The sequence below is a fragment of the Cydia fagiglandana genome, chromosome 1, assembly GCF_963556715.1.
Source record: "Cydia fagiglandana chromosome 1, ilCydFagi1.1, whole genome shotgun sequence".
NCBI lineage: Eukaryota > Metazoa > Arthropoda > Insecta > Lepidoptera > Tortricidae > Cydia > Cydia fagiglandana.
The window spans coordinates 23,970,723-23,994,157 of record NC_085932.1 but is presented as its reverse complement, the minus strand read 5'-3'; the positions used below and the strand labels follow the sequence as shown (position 1 = coordinate 23,994,157).

General features: G+C 38.3%; 1 protein-coding gene across 1 annotated transcript in view; it reads right to left on the bottom strand.

Moving 5' to 3' along the window:
• Positions 1–807: 807 nt before the first annotated feature.
• LOC134667296 (glycoprotein 3-alpha-L-fucosyltransferase A) overlaps positions 808–23,435 on the bottom strand; it is a 44,746-nt gene continuing 22,118 nt past the window's right edge. The window contains exons 2-9 of the mRNA XM_063524642.1: positions 18,972–19,050; positions 13,881–14,073; positions 13,512–13,678; positions 11,714–11,954; positions 10,794–10,991; positions 7,827–8,059; positions 6,955–7,126; positions 808–5,264 (exon numbers count right to left, since the gene is read on the bottom strand). Of these exons, the coding sequence (XP_063380712.1) occupies positions 5,058–5,264; positions 6,955–7,126; positions 7,827–8,059; positions 10,794–10,991; positions 11,714–11,954; positions 13,512–13,678; positions 13,881–14,048 (1,386 nt within the window). The 5' untranslated portion in view covers positions 14,049–14,073; positions 18,972–19,050 and the 3' untranslated portion in view covers positions 808–5,057. The remainder of the gene's footprint in view (positions 5,265–6,954; positions 7,127–7,826; positions 8,060–10,793; positions 10,992–11,713; positions 11,955–13,511; positions 13,679–13,880; positions 14,074–18,971; positions 19,051–23,435) is intronic.

Here is a 23,435-nt window from a genome sequence, read left to right as displayed (position 1 = left end):
AGATATAATGCAAAAGCCCGGGGAAATTCTTATAACAAACAACAAAGTAAACAGGCAGCATTGTACGAATTTAGTGTAAAATAAGGATCTTTAATTTACCTGTGATATATTTTTGTAATATGACATTTTCCCACTCTGGTTAAATTCGACTAAGTATTTGGGAGACACATTTTTCTTCATGCTGGTTATTTGGGGCTTGGTAATGCAAATGACTAAAACCATGATGTATTGTAACCTCTTCTATAAATGATAATGGAGTACAAAGTATAACTACCTATCTATAATATGTATAAACTTCTTTTTCAGAAGGGAACTCACTCAGTTTAGAAACAATATCAGGTCTACTTGACAAACTTGCTTTAAAGCAACTACACCTGATGGAAGAAAAAATGCAGAATGTAATTAATGTTGAGTCCAGAATTCATGAAGGCAGCATACATCTTGCTAAATCAAGATACATAATGGGCCAAACCTCAGTCAGCACTACTAGACTTCCTACTGAAAGTAGTCCAGAGTTTTCTGCTTCTGTACTTGTTCAATCTACAGAAGACAAACAATTTCAGGTTGTAGAGAATAAAGCCGAAGATACAATTAATCCACTTAAATGGTTTGGGATATTAGTGCCGCAAAATATGCATAAGGCACGAGAAATATTCCAGAACACATTAAGGTATGTTGTTGAATGTGCTGGGACACAGTACCAAATACATCAAAATATGACAGACTTTGGTATTGTTCATAGATATAAAGAATTTCTTAAATCTGTTTAAGTAATCCAAATTTGGGGGGAGTTAGTAAAACAGAGCATTCATTTGAATTATTTTATTCACTATGAATAGGTTGGTGGTTGCTAGATACAATGGAGTCAATCAGCAGTATATTGTACTGCATAAGCACATTTTTGTTTGCATATGATTTTGTAACAAAGTCACTACTTAGTGGTTTTTACTTTCTAACCATTGATATTTATTTTAAATATTATGTAACAATTTGTAAATAATGTATTTCATGTTGGTGTCTTTTTTTGATTAATAAGATTTAATTTAAATAATTTAAAATAAAGCAAAATTGACCAGTCAATATTGCACTCCTTGCTCGCAACAGTGGTTAATAGACTAAATGTTAGATACAGTTATGTCATTAAAATACTATAAATAAATATGAATTTTTGTTTTCAATATTCTAACATTTTCTGTAATAGGCTAATTGCAACTTTCAATATGCTTATGCATTTCTGGCTTACTTGTAGGACAAATAAATAGTAGTACATTTATATATGTTTGTAAGGTAGTGCTTTGTGATAACTGAGCATTTATCCAATAGAAGTTTTTAATAAAGCATCACCTCAGTGTTATCTTTTACATTGACAAAACTAGATTTCTTCTACTTACATAACTATAACAATAAATAGGTAGGTACACTTAAAGTTATTATTTGTATGTACCTATATTATATACTTACTCGTAAGTATATTTCTGTAATACAAAATAATGTTGATGTGTCATGAAGGTCACAAACTGCAACTATAAGTGGCACATGTGCATATCTTGTGAATTAATAAGTGGGGTTGTTGCCAGTTTTAATGAAAATACATTGTTTTGATACAGATTGAAGTGATAAATGCATAGACTTTTTTTGGTAAACATACTAGGCACATCAATGCATCTCTTACTAGATTCATACCTTAGATGCTTACTCTAAGTCAACATAACAATAGTTCTTCATACATAGTTATATCTTTGGCTTATACATTTTATTTAAATGGCAGGCACATCTATCATACTTAATTATATTGTAACACAAGCACTTTTATGTGATGTGTATGAGGAAGTTGTGTAGTAATACTTACTGACTACATATGAAATATCAGACACAAGTAGAAACATTAAGAGCCAAACTGACAAAACTACATAACATATACTTAATGATATCAAAATCAAGGATTTAGTATATTTGTTTTCTAGGATAATCAAGTAAAATATTAACAGATTGTAATATTGAATACTTCTGAAAGCAGTAATTGTCAGAAGTATATAGCAGTAGCCACCTAAGGGTGCACCAGACAATGGATCAGCTACACTCTAATAACACAAGTTAAAAATTGCTTACTCCAGAGCACACAGTCGCTGTGGCCGAAATCGGTCAGGAGAGCATCATCAATATCATCATCATCAATTGTCAGACATAGTTGGAATGTAGAATTGTACATTAAATGCCAATGATCATAGAAATCAGCAACTAACTTTACTTAGGTATATAAAAATAATAGTTTAGCATAAAATAACAGTAAGTAGTAAGTATAATACCTAATAAGAGTCAATCGCGTAAATGCATTTGCACATTTGGAACATGAAATAGATAAATGATAATTTAAGTAGGTACCTTGTCATCGTAATAAATTATAATTAAGTAGGTAAATAATACCCTGATAAATAATATAAATATTTTTTTTCTAGACTCTTACATGCTATGAAAATGTTCTACTTAATACAAAACCAAACCTTCTTCCTGGCGTTATCCCGGCATTTTTGCTCGGCCACAAAACCAAACCTTAATACCAAATATAACGCAACTTTAGAGAAATAACATAAGTAGTATATTATGTACATTTTAGTCCGTTAAAATACTTAGATCAAGGTAACTAACTCTGCAGCGATTTTGATAGCACATACTGTGCAAATGTTATTTTAACCATTTGACATTCCTTTGTAGTCATTCGATTTCGAACCGTAATTCTTGTAGTAGAAATGCGTTTTTGTTTTAATTATGATGGCAAGTATGTTGCCGCTACGGACTAAAGGGTTAACAACATAATTTCATAGATTGACGATTAAAATAACACTTGCACAGTCTGTACTATTGAATTTGCTTCAAACTTGTTGGCCTGACGCTAACAACAAAGTTTGATTGCTTTTACACAAAAAATAACGTCATATACGTACGGTAATTTAACATATTCGTATTTGTGCTAGGTACAAGTTGAATATATTATAATAATAGGCTAAAACAATACAGTTTTGAGGGCAACTTAAGACAATTTAGTAAATTATAAAACTATAGAGGATCATTTCGGGGCATATTTAGGTACCTAGGTAGTACACTAAGTAGGTACTTACCTTATGTTTCTAGTTATTTCCTACCCTAGCATTTACTAAGTCTTAAATTGTCTGTCTCCAAATGAAGCTCGTAACGATAATTCGTATAGGTATTTCAGTACAAACCAATTTTAGGTACCTAGGTACAGTCACTGCAATAAAATGTTACTCTTCGATGGCCGCAAAAATACGTGACCCGCTCTATGGCTCTACAAATAAGATCGAGTCAGATATTTTTGCGGTCTTCGTTGTGTAACATAATTAGGTATTATTACAGGTGACTGTACCATCAGCCGTAAAAGTGCATGGCGACTTTATCGATGAATTCACAATTTCTGCATGCAATTTCGCAGCTCACTGTACAAATATATATATATATATCATACCTCAATCGCTACAAATCTTATGTAGGTATTATAAAATAAAACAGTAGGTAACTTGCACAATTTATTAAAAATATAAACGCTTAAAGGAAAAAACCTTCTTAAAGAAGTGAAACTAATTGCGACTCAATTTATGTCGCTAGAGTGCATATTATATTGTGCTGTTGTAATTTTCTATTTCTTAGGTACTTTGTGCTATTTCAGTAGCTTCACCATAGAATATGGTAGGTAAACTTATACTACAAAAATATAACAATAGTATAATAATAATATTTAAGTACAAATAAATAATAAACTCAATAAACAAGTAAAAATCATTAACGGTAATTTGTGCAATATTGTATTGCACTTATTGCGGTAATTTAGTTTTGTGTTATATGGACAGGCTATCGTTGGATATATTGTGAAGTGAGATTAACACGTTTATTTTCACTGTTAATATTTTGTTTATTTATTGTCTGTGTCGTTAGAAAAATCTGACTTTGGCCCCAGAGTGGGCGCCAATTTGTTGCGTGACCAATTATGTTATGACATTTGCGTGTCTAGCTCATATGGTCTACACACTTATTTATGAGTAACAGTGAGGTCATACATATGTAACTTAGCATAACTATTACTAGTAATGGACGTGTGAGCACAAATATATTTGTTTATGATATTAGTAAGCGATGCATACTATAACTTGATGCCTGCATCCGCGCCCTAGTAACATTAATACCAGCAAAACTTAATTGGCTAATCTGGTGAAAAACTAACCAAATACATCGCACAAAGCGAGGCCTGCGGATAGACGTTTGAATCGATCCAAACCTAAAGCCCTCTCCAGACTATGCGCGTGAATCGCGGGCGAAGCCGCGAACGCAAGTGTGGCGTCGATTTCGCAGATTGTTCACGCCTTCGCGCCTTGTTCTCCGTTTTTTGTCGGTATTTCGGCCCGCGTCAAAGGAGACGCGAAGCGCGAACTTGCAAGACTCCACATTACACAATATTTTGGCTCCTCTGTGGCAAGATAAATATGAATTATATGATATTAAGCAGCTATATTTTACGGTTTTACAATAAAACAAAATGGAAAATCAGCTAAATCACGTATGATGCCATAGATAACTAACAGTTAAACTCGATCAGCTGATGCTTTTCCGCCATATTGCCGCAAACCAAACTGCGAAATCGCCATGAAGTGTGCGAGTGTGGAGCCTCCTAGTGAGTATTATATTCTTTGGTGTGGAGTCATACGTCAACTTCGCGATATGTTCGCTCCGCGACATCGCGCCGCGATTCACGCACATAGTCTGGAGGGGGCTTAACATGCGCGTTACCCTTGAATTTTCATACGAGCGACTTTTCAATGTGCGTACAAAGAGAGCCAGGGGCGCGGAAATCTGCCACCATATCACAGAACAGTATATTAACATTCCGAAATACCGCCGGAACTCTCTCTTCGTACGAATGTAGATAAAGCGCTCGAGCACAGACATCGGAGCGTCTTCTCCGGCAACCCGATGTTTAACGGCCACCGGTCCATCGCAAACAATCGCACGCCTCTCGAAACATAGTCGCCCTAAAGCCGGGTGGCGGTCTAGCCCTTGTCCTGGGTGTCGGAGTACTCGGCGGCGGCGGCGGCGGCGGCGACGGCGGCGGCGCGCCACTCGCCGCGCGTGCAGGCGCCGTCGCGCCACCACGCCTGCACGTCGCCGCGCTGCGCCACGCGCTGCCGCCGCTCGCTCGCGTGCAGCATGGCGCACACGCGGCAGAAGAAGAACGTGTTGATGAACTCGCCCGTGCCCTGCAACGTGATCGACGCCCGTCAATTAATGGCGGCTACATACGTAACGATAAATCGTAGCGATAAAACTGTGCAGTCCGAACTGCGCATTTTTATCTGCCGTATTTATGACAAATCGTTACGATAATCGACAACGATTTGTCATACACACGGTCGATAAAACTGCGCAGTTCGGACTGCACAGTTTTATCGCTACGATTTATCGTTACGTGTGTAGCCGGGGTAGGGGGCCCACTGATTAGAATAACAGTCCGCCAGACGGTATCGGCCTGTCAGTTGTTCGGAACTGTCAAAATTTTGTTCTAATTGACAGGCCGATGTTGAGGCCGGCGTACTGTTAATCAGTGGGCCCCTTTAGAGCAAACGGATTGTGATAGAGAGGTAAAGTCTAACGGGCCGATTCGAAACGATGGCATTTCGCTCGTATTCCGTACATGTATTGGCGCGAGTGAAACGCACGATAACTAAATTACATCATTCTGATGTCAGTGTACGTTCGAAATGGCCTCCAAAGGCGGGATTCCACCAATATGCGGCACAAGCATTTTTGTACCTACTGAATATGCTTGTGCCACAAACGTGCATCCTACTGTGAAAACCGAAACCAATGGCACTTGGCCATATGATTTGTGGTCACTGAATTTATTTATTTATTTATTTAAGAAGAAACAAACAGTCGTTTACAAATAGGTTTACAAAAATATTTCTTAAATTAAGACCTGGAGTTTCCTTATTATATATAAAAATTGCAGTCTGTAAAATAAAGTAACATAAACATAAGGTACTAGATTAGTTTGAACATATAGGTATACTCACGAGAGTCGGAGTGAAATTAATGGGTATTGATTAAATTACCGGAAAGAGACATAAGTAATGAAAAATTACATACTTAATTAATTACCGAAAAGCACGTTTTAGTGAATTTATGGAACAGTTAAACAAATCTAAACTATAAAGTTTTTCATTTTCGTTAAAAAGTTTACAAACACGTCTCATAAATACATTTTTTACATAGCATGTTCTACTATAGGGAATGGAAAACATTTTTTTCTTCTGACATTGGCGCTGACGTCTATGAGGAACTCTCAAATGTATTTGATGTAGTAGTGAGGGGACATCTAACACATTATTCAATATTTTGAAAAGTAGGACAGAGTCTACACAGTCTCGTCGACTAGCAAGAGTTTGGAGTTTATGATGTGTCAGAGATTCATTATAGTTAAGGTGAGTATGACCAGTTCTAAAATCGAGGGTTCTAACAAACTTCTTTTGTAGGTACTCGCTCCACTCTATCACTATGAACATTATGGTAGGGTTTCCAAACTGCGCAGGCAAATTCGAGGTAGCTGCGGACAAAACTGTTAAAAAGGATTTTGTAAGTGAATTGTCAAACGTCAACTTTTAACAGTCAGAGTTACCACATAATAGATGGATACAGCACTGTCATACAATGTAATCTCAATAAGTAAGATGTGCAAAGTCTACTTGAAACAAATAGACTCACTCACAGTATAGGTATATATTTGGTACTAAAACTAACACGAAACCTATTGGAAATAATTAGAAATCCATACATGTGGGTTCGCATGTTAATAGGTATATTTTATGGGCATAATAGGCAAAAAATTTTGGCTATCTGTGTTTTGCCGCGAGTTTTCCACGGTAACCCCGGCAATCGGCTATGACTCACCTTCCACTTGAAGTAGGAGTTATAGAGGGCATCATCTTTGTCAAGTCTGTCGAGATAGGCAGCGAGTTCCTGCGGCGAGGCGAACTCTTCGACGTGCACGTACGAGTTGTGCGGCGCTGCGGCCGCGTACTCCGCCGGCCGGGCGCCCATCACAATCGGCAACACGTCGTGCCTGACAAGCAAAAGTAAACATGGGCCCGATTTTTGAATTTCGACCGCTCGATTTCGTATATTTCGTACAATAATATCTCCTATTAGGCATTTAAATTCTACTAATAGAATTGAAAACGAGTGGTCAATACCATTTGATTCCCAATTTCTATCGCTCGTATTTCAAAAATTAGCATTTCACCGTTTTCCACCGATTTTCGAATGTCGAAATCGAGCGATCGGAATTCAAAAATCGGCCCCTATGTTATAAACTGAGATACACGTGTATACGGTGAGTTACCCTTTTTAACCATTTGACATTCCTTTCTAGTCATTCGATTTGGAACCGTAATTCTTATAGTAGAGATGCATTTTTGTTTTAAGTATGATGGCAAGTATGTTGCCGCTACGGACTAAAGGGTTAATGCCTACAAAAAATTCATTAGGTTAGTAAATAAAATTAAATATCTATGAAAATGTACAATTTAACATTGTAAGTTTTGGCGTCCAAAGCGTAACGCAATAACTTACTCGTGTACCTAGATTTATTAATTTGTTGGCCGATCCTAGTCTCCTTGTAAGTCCTCTATCATATAGAGGTAGATTGTCATATGTATATTTAATAGATTAAACAATCTAATCTACAACGCAACGCAAACCGAACATACATAGACGGTCAGTTCATGTTGTTACCATTAATGCTAACACAACACGAAACTTACTGCAATCCATTGACAAATAACTTTTCAGTGATGTAATCGCGGCAGTTGGAGTTCTCGAAGGCGAGGTAGAACTTGTAGTCTCGGTCCAGCATCTCGAGGCAGTAGGGGTCGGCGCGCGGGCAGTGTTGCGAGCCGCACGCGCCGTAGATGTCCACGGCGATGTGCTTGGCCAGCAGCCGCGCGTACTGCAGCCGACGGTTGCGCGCGTGGCAGTTCGACACGAACCACGCAACCTGGGACCAGATCGCACATACAACTATCATTTTAGTACAGTCATTATAGATTTTGACCCGTGAATAATTAGTTCTTGGATTTTTTTTCGTAGGTCCCTCGGGGGGGGCACTGGGAGTGTAAATTCAAAAAGTAGGCTTAATCAGGCTCCTGCGTATATTCAAAAAATGGTTTTTTTTCCAAAAAAACGGTTTTTCTTCAATAACTGGGCCATTTTTGATTTTACAGTTAAACTGTAAGGACAAAATTGTAGGAAATTTGATTCTCTACAAGCTAGTCCAGTCATTATATCCAAAAAACCGACCCCTCCCGTGAATAATCAGTTCTTGGATTTTTTTTTCGTACGTCCCTCGGGGGAATCACTGGGAGTGTAAATTCAAAAAGTAGACTGAATCAGGGTCCTGTGTATATTCCAAAAACGGTTTTTCTTGAATATCTCGGTCATTTTTGATTTTACAGTAAAACCGTGAGGACAAAAATTTTAGAAAATTTGTTTCTCTACAAGTTTGGTCCTCACAATTTTTCTTCTAGGATCGATAGTTTGGAAATAAAATTTGAAAAAAGCGACAAATTCAAAATATTTTCAACATCTCGTTTATTTTCAACTTTACGACATAAATGAAAAGGACTAAACTTGTAGAGAATCAAATTCTGAACAATTTTGGTTCCCACCTTCTTTCCCCCAAAATCGATATTTTAGAAATTAAACCTGAAAAACGCGACAAATTCAAAATATTATCATTATCTCCTATGTTCCACGCTTTACGGCATAAATGAAGGGAAACAAAGTTGTAGAGAATCAAATTCTGAACAATTTTTGTCCTCACGGTTTTACGGTAAATTCAAAAATTACCGAGTTATTCAAGAAAAACCGTTTTTCGAATATACACAGGACCTTGATTCAGTCTACTTTTTGAATTTACACTCCCAGTGATTCCCCCGAGGGACGTACGAAAAAAAATCCAAGAACTGATTATTCACGGGAAGGGTCGGTTTTTTGGATATAATGACTGGACTAACTTGTAGAGAATCAAATTTCCTACAATTTTTGTCCTTACGGTTTTACTGTAAAATCAAAAATGGCCGAGTTATTGAAGAAAAACCGTTTTTTTTGGAAAAAAAAACCATTTTTCGAATATACGCAGGAGCCTGATTAAGCCTACTTTTTGAATTTACACTCCCAGTGACCCCCCCGAGGGACCTACGAAAAAAAAATCCAAGAACTAATTATTCACGGGAAGGGTCGGTTTTTTGGATAATAATGACTGTACTATTTAAGCTGCCGGGATACTTCTAGCGGTTATTATTTTTCTTTAACAACTTATCGAAAGAGATGCAAAAGTTAGTTTGGAGTTTTGCCGACTCCTGCAATCGCTAAGTACCTAGATTTTAAAACCATGCGCACCTAAATAATAAAAGACAAAAGATCGTGCTTTGAAGAGTAAGTATCTTTACACTCTACTCGTATCTATTGATAAAATAAACCCAATTTTAATTCAATAGACTATCTAAGCAATAAAGTGTTCCTAGGCAATTATTGATGTCGTTACCATATGCATAATCGCTGTCGCTATAGTAGTTTCGATGGCACAGCAATCGCTTGCCGGGCGAATAAGTGCTCGCGACAAGCGATAAGGATTCGCTATGCTATGGTAAAATAGGTATAACTACTTATGACCTGAATTTATTTCCCTATCTTACAGTTTATCGTTCAAGAGTTACAGTTGTAGGTAAATGTAAATTGTTAAATTCGGCGAAACCTTAAGTAAATACGGACTACACCTAAGCGGGCAGGCGGACTTTCCTTTGGTCGACATTTTTGAGCAACGACAAAAAGACAAGGCATTCAACAATAACGTGCTGACGTGGTAGATAACTAAAGTTTTTATCTTACCCTTATGTGTTTGCTATCTGCCGTGGGTAACTATAATACCCAGAAACAGTAGTTTTCCTACAAATCGTGAAATTTCAGGAGCCATTAAAATGTTACATATCTCGTCAGAATCGTCAGATCATCATTTTTATGACGATTTAAGATTCCTATTGTTTTTTAGGTAAGCATTTAATACCGGGTTAAATTTAATGCACTACTCATACTCAAGTGTGTATTAAACATAAACATTACCACTGATGTAGATTCTCTAATGTTTTATGATTAGTTAATGCAAGCTACAGGACATTTCCAAGAATAATACAAAAAGTCTTAGAGAGCGGTTGGAATAAATTGTCATTAGCATCATCATACTTGTAACTAAGCGTAGGAATAATGTATCGGCCTACATTTCCATAAATAAACATTATTCAAATGATATCTTTAGAAATGAATTACCCCCTCGTTTAAGGGAATTATTTGAATACAGACTCCCAGTATTCCTCAATGTCTGAGCAGTGGGGAGACACTCCTGACTTCGGTCGAACTCGGCTCCGTTCGGCTCAGCATTGCTCCGAGGCTCGACTCGGAGTCCGAGTAATTATTAGGGTTAGCACCACTTGACTTCCTTTTGCGTGCACGACCACAGATAAGATAGGTAGCTAATAGTAGCTATATATAATCACTTGAATTTTGACAACCCTAAATTGCCGAAAGGCATAGTCCCATATATTAGAAAGGGATAGCATGATTCAACCCTGAATCGCTGTCAAACATGTCAAACTTCGGGTTTGTAGGAAGTGTCCTTTCTGTACGGTAGTAATATTATTTCTTCTGTGGTCTGGGGGCAGTGCGTTCCAGTTTACCTTTTTAGTCTTATTAGCGGCATAGTTCCTCTCCATCTTGTTCTCGGTGATGCGCGGATCGTGGTAGACCCAGCGCTCGTAGGGCGTGACGATGTCCGAGTCGCGGCGGTACGTGGCCGTCCAGTTGAACACGCCCGTGGAGCCCGGCCGCAGCGACGCCGTGTGGTACGGGCACTCCAGGTAGTACAGGATCCAGATCTGACAAGTAACACGAGGTAAATTGATACATACATCACTCTAAGGTCAATAGGTACACATTTTCCCGAACATATAAGGAATCATTGAAGTTTCTAGTTTAGGGCGTGGTGAATCGAGAAGTACCTAATACCTAATTTTTATATTTCGTACAACGTTATTCTTTTTCGCGCATATTTTTTAGAATATTACATACCCACCTATGCCCGCTTTGTCTCAGTCTATTATATAGGTAAGTAAGTATAACTAGTTATTTCACCGGCGGTCCTAACTGTCTCAGCCTCTTTAGTAATGAAAGTACTTTAAAATGCATCACACATCGGTTGTTCAATGTGTTCTTAAGTAATTAGATCTGACGTGGGACATGCGACGCCGTTTAGCAGCTTTTGCTTCAAATTTTTCAAGCTGTTGACCCCATTGTTATCGGTAGGTATATGAAAACCCATGTCCAAAACAACATATTTTTGTACCCAGCACCACAGAATAAATAATAGTACTAGGTACAGAAGACAGACTCTCTAACAAAACGCGTCTGTCACGATCAGCACAGATATGGCCGCTAGGTGGCGACAGCGCCACGCGCGGCTTATGGCATACCCTAAAATTGGGGTCGAATGGATGTAATTTTAGCTACCTGTAGCAAAGCGACGAAATCGCGGAGTGAGCCACGCCTGCCAGCACCAAGTGACGTACCACCTATCACAAACAAAAGAATGAGTGATCACCTGGTTAAGCGGGCGTTTGACGTTAAAAGGCGTGTGATGATCCTTGAAGAGGATGGCGTCAGCGGAGGCCGCGTCGCGAGCGTCGGCCGACAGCGTGCAGCGGTCCACCGGGCACTTGTTGCGCAGGAACTCCGTGCGGCCGCTCGACACGCCCCAAGCGCCCAGACCGTTCGCCAGCAAGATCTTCTTTATCGGCACCTCCTCGTCTTTTGGTAGGGTGTACATTAGCTGTTCGACCATCCTGAAAAGTAGAGGTTTAAATTAAGGGAGCCGTGACTTAAAAGGGACCACTGTGTTTAGTACTTAGCCATGGGTACTGAACACTAACCCCCTTATTCATAAACGTTTACTGAAGTTAACATGCCGATAAAAATTATTATCGGCTTGTCAACTTTAGAAGACGTTTATGAAAGGCGGTTAAAGTACCTATGGTAAGATTATACAGGGGATTTTAATTGATATTTTAAGTCAGAGGTTCTCAAAGTGTGGTACGTACGCGAACTTCCAGGGTTTCGCCAGTGAGCGTATAGGGGTTCGCGATACGTATCTCTAACCAGATTTTTTTTCGTTATGTGGTAGCAGTAATTTGAAAAACTTATTACGGGTAGATACACCTGGTAAAAAGTTTGGGAAACTCCGACATAATTAATTCATTCTTACTGATAAGAGAGCGAAATCTTAAACAAGTAAATTTGTTATGAAATCAGTTGATGATGTTACACATATGTATTAACAGCTGCCTCTAAAGGTCGACTAATAATATTATATTTCCCCGCAGAAGCGAATTAGGTTAACCGGCATGGTTTAAGGAAAGAACTTAATTAATTGAGGAACACCGGCAACGGCATCGATTACCTACATGAACCACATGTAACGAGTTAACGACCCATACTTAAATGTTAAAAATGGCTCTGAACGCTGACTTCACTTGCTGTGCTGACACTTTTATAAACTTACTACACCCTGTCAGGATTCATGTTTTTCAATAATATGTTAGTTTGTAGTACTTACCTACGTTGTACATGATTGCAATAAAAGAGATAGGTTAGCTTACAACTACCCTTTCCTAGTGTTCAACAGTAACTTATTGCCGATATCGTGCTTTAACTAGGCACTAACTTACTGCTAGTAAGTAGGTAGGTATAGTGTGTATACTTTTACTTCTCGCACTGACATAAATGAGTTTGTGGTTGCTTCTCGTGCCTATGAATACATGAATTCCTACTAATCAAAACCAGTCTACTCGCAATTTAATTACGTAGATAAACTCCCTTTTGCCATTAGGCTCTGATAACGAATTAATGAGAAAACTGTTTAATTATTAAAATGGTGTATGTAGGTACATGTAGCGAAAATACATAATGTAGTAGTCACAGCTAATCTACGGTCGTAGCGCTATGTCGTACCTAATCGATAATTTAGGATGATATCACATTAGGTACATAATAGCTTTTTTCATCCTTCTCTGCAGTAAGATAAGTGTCGTGACTGTCGTGTCGTAAGTAATAAAATCCCTTAAAAATATTAAGTAAGTAATAGAGGTTAGTTAGGAGTAATAGACATTACAATAATTTAAACTGTTGAGTGACTTCACTAGTTTTCATATCGGCGATTAGCCAAATGCAAATACGCAGGTACCTATGTGGTACCTACCCTCCATGTGGTTGGCATGCTTTTCAGGTTATAGGTAAGTACCTACATTTCAACGTAAGAGACGTCGAGCGGGTCGGTCTACCACGGTCGTCACGCCGCTCGCCCCCTATGAAGACCATATGAACCACGGCGCTGCGCTACTTGCCTGTCTTCGCCCGGCGCATCCTCGGGGAACAGCTTGGTGTTGTGCGCGTCGGTCTGCCACGGCCGCTGCTCGCCACCCTTCATGAACCACAGCCGGTGCGCCACGTCTGAGACGTCGTCCATATCCGCGCCATTTTCCTCACTTTCCGCGATGTCATTCAACGCGTTCTGAAATGATCAAGAATGAATGTAAGTAAGGAACCTAGTAGTTAGGTAGCTAGATTTATTTTATGCTTTACGAAAATATATGCCAGTGAGTTAAGTATGAACGAGACTGACTTTAACGGTAAGAGTAAGGGCCAAAATATCGGCGGCTTAGATGTTGTTCAATCGGACACTTCCATCGTGCCCTTATTCAGCAAATGTTTACCTGGAGATGTGTATCCTCGCGCAGCGGCGACGACTGAGCTGGAGCGGAGTGCAGGCGAGTAGGTGTGATGGGCGGGGGTCGCGGCAAAAGCATCAGCCCCAGCGCCGTCAACGCCAGCGGCAGCAGGAGCGCCACGCGCCGCAGCGCCCGCGACACTCGCGCCCACATTGTGCCCGCTGCTTTAACCCCCACTCTACGAAACGTAACACAAACCGTTAAAGGTTCATAGGCGGCGTAGAAAGTATGTAAGTAGGTAATAGGCACCTAAGTGTTTATGTACTTTATGTGCAGGCGAAAAATAATATTATTTTCGACTGGTGAACTGTAATGGTTGAATTAAGACTTCGTATACCAAACTGAAATCGCGTACTTTTCATTATGGGGTTCTGACTTAACTATAACTAACTCGGCAAGCTTCATGGCCTTAACAACGGCAGGTACTAGACTGAAAAGCTCTTCATTAATCCGCTTAAAGCAGTAGATTACTGCTGCGGTTTATGGACTATGATAGAGACCATTTACCTAGTGGCTAGGTAGGTACCCAGGCACTAGGTAAATGCAACCTTCAAATCAAGAGTGAACAGGCACCTTCTGGGCGAGCTCGCTCCATCGTAGGCCACGTCTACGCCTCGGCTAGTCTGTGGCCATGAGTAAGCCCATTCATAATAAAAAAATAATAATAATAATGCTCTGCTTTCACATATCTATGTAGGTACATAGATATATATTAAGGTCCTACAAGGCATACGTAGTACTTAGTTAAGTAAAATGCAATAATAAATGGGAGCATGGTGTCAGGTCCTAGACTAGCTCCATGGGACTAGTAAGGTTAGACAGTCAGACAATTAGGTAAGTTTAGTACTTATTACATATCTGGTATGAGCACACGGGGATGTCTTTTAATAGGTACTTTACTACTGTCTTGCTATTAGGAAATAGGCTACTACAAAGTGTTTATTAGGCGCGTTTAAGGATCTATAATAGCTACCTGAGGACAGACCTAATATGTAATAAATTTGGTTCCAGTGACGTTGAAACACTGTTAATAGTTTTTTCATAATTATATATCGTAAACTCGTAATCGCGATGCTTAAATAATATTGATATGTAAAATTAATTATAAAACATAACTGATAAATTATTATCAAAAGTCATAATTGACAGGCTATTTTCAACGTCAAAGTTGTCCGTACCAGCATGTTTCGTAAGTATATATCGGGGGGCACGGCAGTGCCCCCGCCAAGTCGAGCGCGAAGCAAACACTGCCGTACCATATTTACTGGAACCATTTCGCCGCATTTTCAGGCCCCTATTTGAGAACCTCTGGATAAGACCAGAACGAAGAAATTTTGGTCATCCAGTAAGCTATAATCACATACTTAAAATCCAAAATTTCAAGTCTGTAGGTCATTTAGTTCCGAAGTTAAGCGAAAGCAAAGTTTCGCATTTATGAAACTCACTCATGATCATCAGAATAGAACTAGTACTTCCCATAAACTCAGAGAGCTGAAATTTGGTACAGAGTTAGGGTTTAATGGCCACATAAAGGGAAAACCTAAAAATATTGCAATATCAGTCACGTTTTAAAGATCTAAGAACTGCATAAGTAAGTTTGTAATCCCATATAAATATATGATATTACAAAGTTACTGTTGCAGTTCCTACAAATAGTAGGTAAAGTAAAGTAAAGGTACTCTACGATGTACGATGTGAGTATGAATGAAGATATGTTTAGTTATGATATGTGTATACATAGTATGGGTATGAGTACCCGAAAAGAAGGACTGCCTACAAAAAGAGATGAGATCCCATCAAAAACATTACATGTAAAAAACTAGCCAAGTCTCGATGGAGCTGCTTGTTTATCTCTAAAAAGTAATGAAATCTAGACAAAGTCGTGCCAAGTCTAAGGTTCCTTACTGCGATTTCTTTATTATTATAGTTAATGTTGTGTGACTTGGCCGTTGAAGGGTACACAAGGGTACAAAACCAGGTGCTCCATGACACCATTGCACCAATCTGCCATTGCACCAAAAAGAAGTGTTTGTTTCAGGCTCGCCCATACATAAGTATTATTGAAATACGCAGCTTTATCAAGCCTACAATTGACTGGTTATTGAATCAACGTTTTCCAAGTGGCAATTTTCCATCGTCAATGGGTAGCGGTTCTGGCGACAGATTGGTGCAATGGTGTCACGGAGCACCTGGTTTTGTACCCTTGTGTACCCTTCAACGGCCAAGTCACACAACATTAACTATAATAATAAAGAAATCGCAGTAAGGAACCTTAGACTTGGCACGACTTTGTCTAGATTTCATTACTTTTTAGAGATAAACAAGCAGCTCCATCGAGACTTGGCTAGTTTTTTACAGAATGTTTTTGGTGGGATTACCTATACTGGCTATACTACCTGCAATATATGGACAACAAAAAACTTAGAGAATATAACCAACGGAGTGGTCATTAACAGGCGTTCCCCTCTGTCGAAAAAAGGCGGCCAATGGTCAACCACATGTCAAACACATGTATGGACTGACGTTTATTTGACATGGCTATGTTGACGTTACGTATACATTTGATGTGCCCCTCCCCCGCAAAAAACGGCAGACTATTTTGTACCGAAAATTATAGACATGGCGTCTCCGTTGGTTATAATATCCTCTAAGCCAAAAAATGTGTAAATATAAAAGAAAAGGCAAGTTTTAGGTATAAGTAGAGAGACGGAGTGGGCTGGCGGAAGTAGATCTGGAAAAAGATAGGTATACTTATCTATCCAATTTATAAAGTCAATTAACCCTAGGGTTGCCATATGGAAGCATTAAATGTCCTGATAAAAATCCGGAAATTTCTTGTAACAGAGATTTGGCGTAGCTTGAACGACGTAGCTTGAGCGGTGTAGGTACTGTATCGTTGAAAGAAATATTATTGTTTTCGTTGATTACTTATTAATTATTATATATGTCGCAGTCGGATCGTATAATCCGCCGTATTACATTACGGCTAGCCGTTTTCAAAAACAGGGGCGTTTTGAAATGCGGCGGTTTAACGATTAGCCGTATTGAATGCGGCTGAATGAGAATCCGCCGGAATGTATTCGGCGCCATACGTTCTTCAACACGGCTAGCCGTAATGTAATACAGCGAGTCATTAGCCGCCGCTTTGACAGTTTTTAGTTCCCATTTTTAACACTCGTGGCGCTGCCTGACAAACGCTGGGGTGTCCATCAAATCTGGAGTTTGTCGGACTGTTTCTTTTCAAAAAAAAATTTCCTTCGCAACTTAACTAGACGGAGCCCCGCTTCGCGGGGCTCCTATTTCTGAGCGGTTTGCCCTTCGGGCATCTGAAGCTACCTAACGAACCTAACCTACCTACCTATTGATTAAGTGAGACGTCCGTAAAAACATTACACTTTGGGGAAAAAAGCGTAGGTAGGTAATTAGGTTAGGTTCGTTAGGTAACTTCAGATGCCCGAAGGGCAAACCGCCCAGAAATAGGAGCCCCGCTTGCGGGGCTCCGTCTATTTAAGTTGTGAAGGAAATGTTTTGGAAAAGAAACACATGTAGTGCGGTGGGACCATGGTAGAAATAAATTAAATTGCAAACATTGTCAAACTCCGGTTACGTAGGCAACCGAAAGAACTGGTCACTCTACAATGTACGATGCGGCTAAACGTGGGCCGCCTTATTGAAGAACGTATCGCAGTGACAATCCGGCTAATCGTCGAACCGCCGCATTTCAAAACGCCCCTGTTTTTGAAAACGGCTAGCCGTAATGTAATACGGCGGATTATACGATCTGACTACGACATATATATCCTTTTATTCATGAAAACTTTGTAATAAATATATCACGTTAACATTTTTTTTATAAGGTCATTCCTAAAAATCCGGACACTTGCCAAGTCCGGCCGCAATCCGGACAAAGGGTCAAATCCGGACGTATGTCAACCCTAATTAAGCCCATACTTACGTTATAGTCGTATGGTTGTAAAATGTTGGGATCCACTTGAGATGGCATTGTTATCTTTTGTTAGACCAAACCTCTGCAAAGTGTAATGCAATAAAAACAATTTACATTGAAATAAAGTTCATTATTATAAAAACAATAAGATTCTAAACAGATAACATCTTTACCGATTGACGAATAGAGTTAAATTACAATAATAGGTGCTCGATCTTTTGGAAATTAAACATAAGACACATAAGAAACACCTGGGTGACCATGGCTCCGAATTCCAAAAGGGCCTATATCGAGTAGGTACGAGCTATCTTTTGTTGTTATTGCATTTCACTTTGCACAGGTAATAATCTGTTTAATTTTTTTTAATGAATTATAGGCGAACGAGCAGACGGATCACCTGGTGGTAAGCGATTACCGCCGCCTAGGGACACCCGCAACACCAGAAGGGTTGCAAGCGCGTTGCCGGCCTTTAAGTTGGGAGTAAGCTCTTTTCTTGAAGGTTTGTAGGTCGTATCGGTCCGGAAAGACCGCAGAATACAATTTAATTTACAAAAGTTAACAAATGCCCTTCATCGGCAGGTAATCTCTCAAGTGGATTCCGACATTTTAAAACCATAACGACTATCAGGCCTATTCGGATTTCGAGATAATCACAAGATCTTGAGACGATATAGAGATCAACTAGATCTACATTAGATATCGACTAGATGTAACTTGGATATTTATTAAGTCATAACTTGTCGAAATCGTTCAAGAGGACCTTCAAAATCGCGGAAACGTCAAATTTGACACATCTATCTTACAAATATCTTCAAATTATCCACATCGTAACTTGTTGAAGTCTAGTAGAAATCTAATTCATTTTCCGAATCGAGCCGTATACCTATGCTAATACGTGTACATTGCACACCGCGCACCGTAAATTAATTTTAAAACCCCCACGCACCCACGCAGGCATTTCTGTTCTTTTCTGACCTTCACCGATGAACAGCTGCAAGGCTCTCGGATCAGATATTAAGGACGTATTAAAGATAGTCTGGCAGAATACCTAGAGGGGTTTCGTTGCTCTATAAATGATTTAACCTTTTTCCGGACCTATCTCAATATCTCTTGGTTATTTTATGACTAACCTCTATACTGCAGTCTGCCATGCCTATAGATGTGGTATCCGCCCCCTTGCGTCCATTATCGCCATGACCCTTGTAACATCTGGAAGCAAATTATTACATAGTAGGTAATAACATTCCTTTATAAAAAAATAAATATTTGATTCCCTAATAAGCTAATTTATTACCTACTATCCCCTTCGGCAATAAACTTAAAAATATTTTTAATACACACGTATGTACTTCACGGTTTCAATTCGCATCTGGATGTAGGAGTTTCTTTAAAATCTGTGAATGCACTTTTTCTATATCCTAAAATAGATCTGGCCCATAAGATAACTGAGCTGATTTATGTCTTTTTATAATTAACTGGTTTGGTTTGACGTAAATAAATGTATTTTCTTTCTTTCTTTCTGTCTTTCTTAAGACCAAAATATACTTAATAGCACAGTTTTTTTACGTACAGCCTTAATTATGATTACCTAAAGTATATGGATAAGTGTCTACAACTGAAACCACATGCGATATATATTTAAGTAAAATGAATTTGCATGATAATGAATATAATGATAGTTATGATGATAATGATTGAAGTAGGTCGGCCCACAAAAGGCAGGTATTATCGGAGGGTTATGAACTTGACTCGCCTGGTTAAGACTCAGATGCTAATGACGGTACCGCTTGTCGTCTGCGCACACATGTTAAAAACCCAGATACAAGTACCTAAGTAATTGCATGACAATAAGTACTCTCGTTACAATAAAATATACGTCGTCACTCGTCGTGTCTATATTTATTCATTAGTAACAAGTGGTGTTAATTGCCGATACAATGGAATCTATATTTTATGTAGGGTTACTCGTACTATGGAAATCACTCAAAGGTCTTTTTTAGGGTTCCGTAGCCAAATGGCAAAAAACGGAACCCTTATGGATTCGTTATGTCTGTCTGTCTGTCTGTCCGTCCGTATTTTGTAGAACGTGCGGTTCTCGTGATTCATTCTCGTGTATTTCGTAAACCATTCGGTCGGCTCCCAATATAATACAAACAGTTGCGCCAAACAACATCAAGCTTGCACTACAAAAGTGCAAACAAACAACTATTAATCCTTAAGAAATGTGTTTTAGCGAGTGATCTATTTAATAGGCCTGATGACAAATTTTGAAATCCCTTTTATTATTGTCGGTACACCTGTATTGGTTCCGAAAAACACAATATTTCAGCTATACTCGTAAGACTTAACATAGATAATTGCATTTTATTATAGCTAGTTTAAACTTCGCGCGAAAACGCCTCGCATGCCATTTGAGACGTCATAATTTAGTTGGTGGTAGGGTGGTAGACAATAAATAAATATTAAATAAATATTATAGGACATTCCTACACAGATTGACTAAGTCCCACAGTAAGCTCAAGAAGGCTTGTGTTGTGGGTACTCAGACAACGATATATATAATATACAAATACTTAAATACATAGAAAACACCCATGACTCTGACAATGTTTACATACTTACAGTTACGAATTTCCCTTGAATCGGAATGATATTGTTAATTCAGCACCATATATTACGATTAGGGATGATAAATACATTACAATAATTTATCACAATAACTCATTTTACACAAAAAACTCTCACACGGTTGCAGTTTAAAATGAATTATTTAGATACATGTAAATATTGAGTGAAAATCACCGAGCGCCGGTTTACTTTTTAATTTTTCATTTTTTCTAGTTACGACAGCCAACATGGCAATGATAGTTCCATTCAGCCAAATAATTAAAAAAGTTTGTTGTTGAAATATCGTATTATTTAGCATTTTATTTAAGTAATAACAAATAGATATACTGCGTCAAGCAGATCTTGTCAGTAGAAAAAGGCGGCAAATTTGAAAAATGTAGGCGCGAAAGGATATCGTCCCATAGAAAATTTGAATATCGCGCCTTTTTCTACTGACAAGATTTGCTTGACCATCTATATCTACTTTATATCGTGTAATAATATTTTTTGGACGTAATAAATGTTTAGTGGCGAAATAATATTTTTTTTGCACCTTTCGAACTCTTTGGTGAGGACGTATAGATTTCGGTCAATGAGGTTGTCTATGTTGGTCTAAAAAAATATATAATACTTTATAAAATATTTATAGAAAATATTTGTATAGAAGTATGTACGTATTATAGTCAATAATTGTTATCGACAATTTAACATCACCCTAGTTGTCAAGATATGTAAAGCCCCCTCCAGACTATGCGCGTGAATCGCGTGCCGCGATTCGCGCACTAGTGTGGAGGAGGCTTAATGTTAGTTAATGTAATGTACTGGTACCTATTACCTAATTCATTTACCTATAACCTATAAGTTTATCGCATGTTCAATATTGTTCACATATACAAGACACTTATATGAGTTGTGGTTACCTATAATTAGATAAGCATCAGTCATGATTGTTATATAGATTTAAGAGCATGTAAGATGTATTATCTGTTGGTAATCCTAAATAAAGAAAAAATAATTAGGCCAAGCAATAAGAAGTTATAGAGGGAAATGCTAGGAACACAATTTTTGACTACGTAACTTTGTTTGGACTAGTTAGGAGGTGAACATATCAAAAGTCCCCGGCCGTAGCCCCGGTGCTGGGGGGTAGAGGGGGGAAAGAAGGTCTCATTTTTCGGTTTTTCACTTATATCTTGGAAATTTTGCGTCTTAGCGACATGACTACTAAGACAAACCAAAAGCTGATAAAATTTGTTACAAGTTTTATTCAGTCAAGTTTTTCGATATCTTGAATAGTTTTTGAGATATCCGCTCTTGAAAGTTTATTTAGGGCTTTCAATTTTATCTTGATATCTACATTAGTGACGCTGCTAGACCGTGTTTGGTATCATTTTCGTATAAATCGGGGGTGCTGAATTCAGTTTTGGTATCACATTGACACCATTCCTAAGAAAAAACATATAAACTTTAAACAAATACCTTTTTTTTTAAATTCCTCTTCACGCTTAAACCGCTCAACCGATTTAATTGAAATTTGGTATACAAATATTTCGAGTCCCAAGACAGGACATAAGATACTTTTTATCTCAATAATCATCCTTTAAAGTTGTGAAATGGAGTATGGGGGGAATTCAACTTCGTCGACGAAACTGAATTCCTGAGGTTAATACTGCTCAAGGTAAGGTTTGAAGTCATGTTTGGTATCACTTTCATCTAAATCACAGATGTATTCCGTCCTAAATTTCATTTAAACCGGTTCAGCGGTTATTGACTCCCCATACAAACTTCCACCCCACTTTTCACACCCTCAAAAGATGCTTTTGGTTATAAAAACTATCCTATGTCGTGTGTCGAGATTTAAACTATTTCTATACCAAATTTCAACGAAATTGGTTCAGCGGTTTAAGCGTGAAGAGGGATTTAAAAAAATATTTATTTTTAAATTTTGGTTTTACTTCGGAATGGTGTCAATGTGATACCATAAATGAATTCAGCACCCCCGATTTATACGAAAATGAAACCAAACATGGCCTAACAGCTTCACTGACGTAGATATCAAGATAAAATTAAAATCCCTAAATAAACTTTCAAGAGCGGGTATCTCAAAAACTATTCATGATATCGAAAAACTTGACAGGATAAGACTTGTAACTAATTTTATCAGCTTTCGGTTTGTCTTAGTAGTCATGTCGCTAAGACGCAAAGTTTCCAAGATATGAATGAAAAACCGAAAAATTCGACCTTCTTACCCCCCTCTACCCCCCAGCAGCGGGGCTACAGCCGGGGACTTTTGATATGTTCACCTCCTAACTAGTCCAAACAAAGTTACGGAGTCAAAAATTGTGTTCCTAGCATTTCCCTCTACAACGTTTTTTGAGCATTCATTTCTTGACCTAAATAATAATAAAGAAATATGTTATGGATTGATGACGTCACTGTTTAGAACGCTTCTGATTGGCGTTTCAGTAATAATGGCCGATTGGAGAATTTTGCACTTTTATTTTATTGAATATCTTAATAATCCTTCAGTTTATACTGAGATTGGGCCATTTTTTAGAATCATGTTAACATATGTTTCTTTGAAACCATTATTTCCATGATTCTTTGTTACTTGCAACATGCCTATTGCCCTTTATAGAAATACTCGTAGAGGTCTTTCACATTTAAATAGAGGTATAGGTATAATATAGGTTGGTCTATACCAAGTACAATTAGCTTACCTATGTAAGCTAATTGTACTCGTAAAGTATATAAGTACCTAGGTAGGTAGTTTAGTATCACTGCTAGATATATAGCAACTGTCAAACTGTAGATAACATTTTAAAAACAAGCGGATGTTTATGTTTCACGAATAGGTAATCAATGTACCTAATCATTTTTTAGGGTTCCGAAATATCCGTAGTCCAGTCTTAGGCATACATATTTATTAAAAAGAACCGGTCAAGCGCGAGTCGGACTCGCGTTCCAGGGGTTCCGTACATTAATCAATT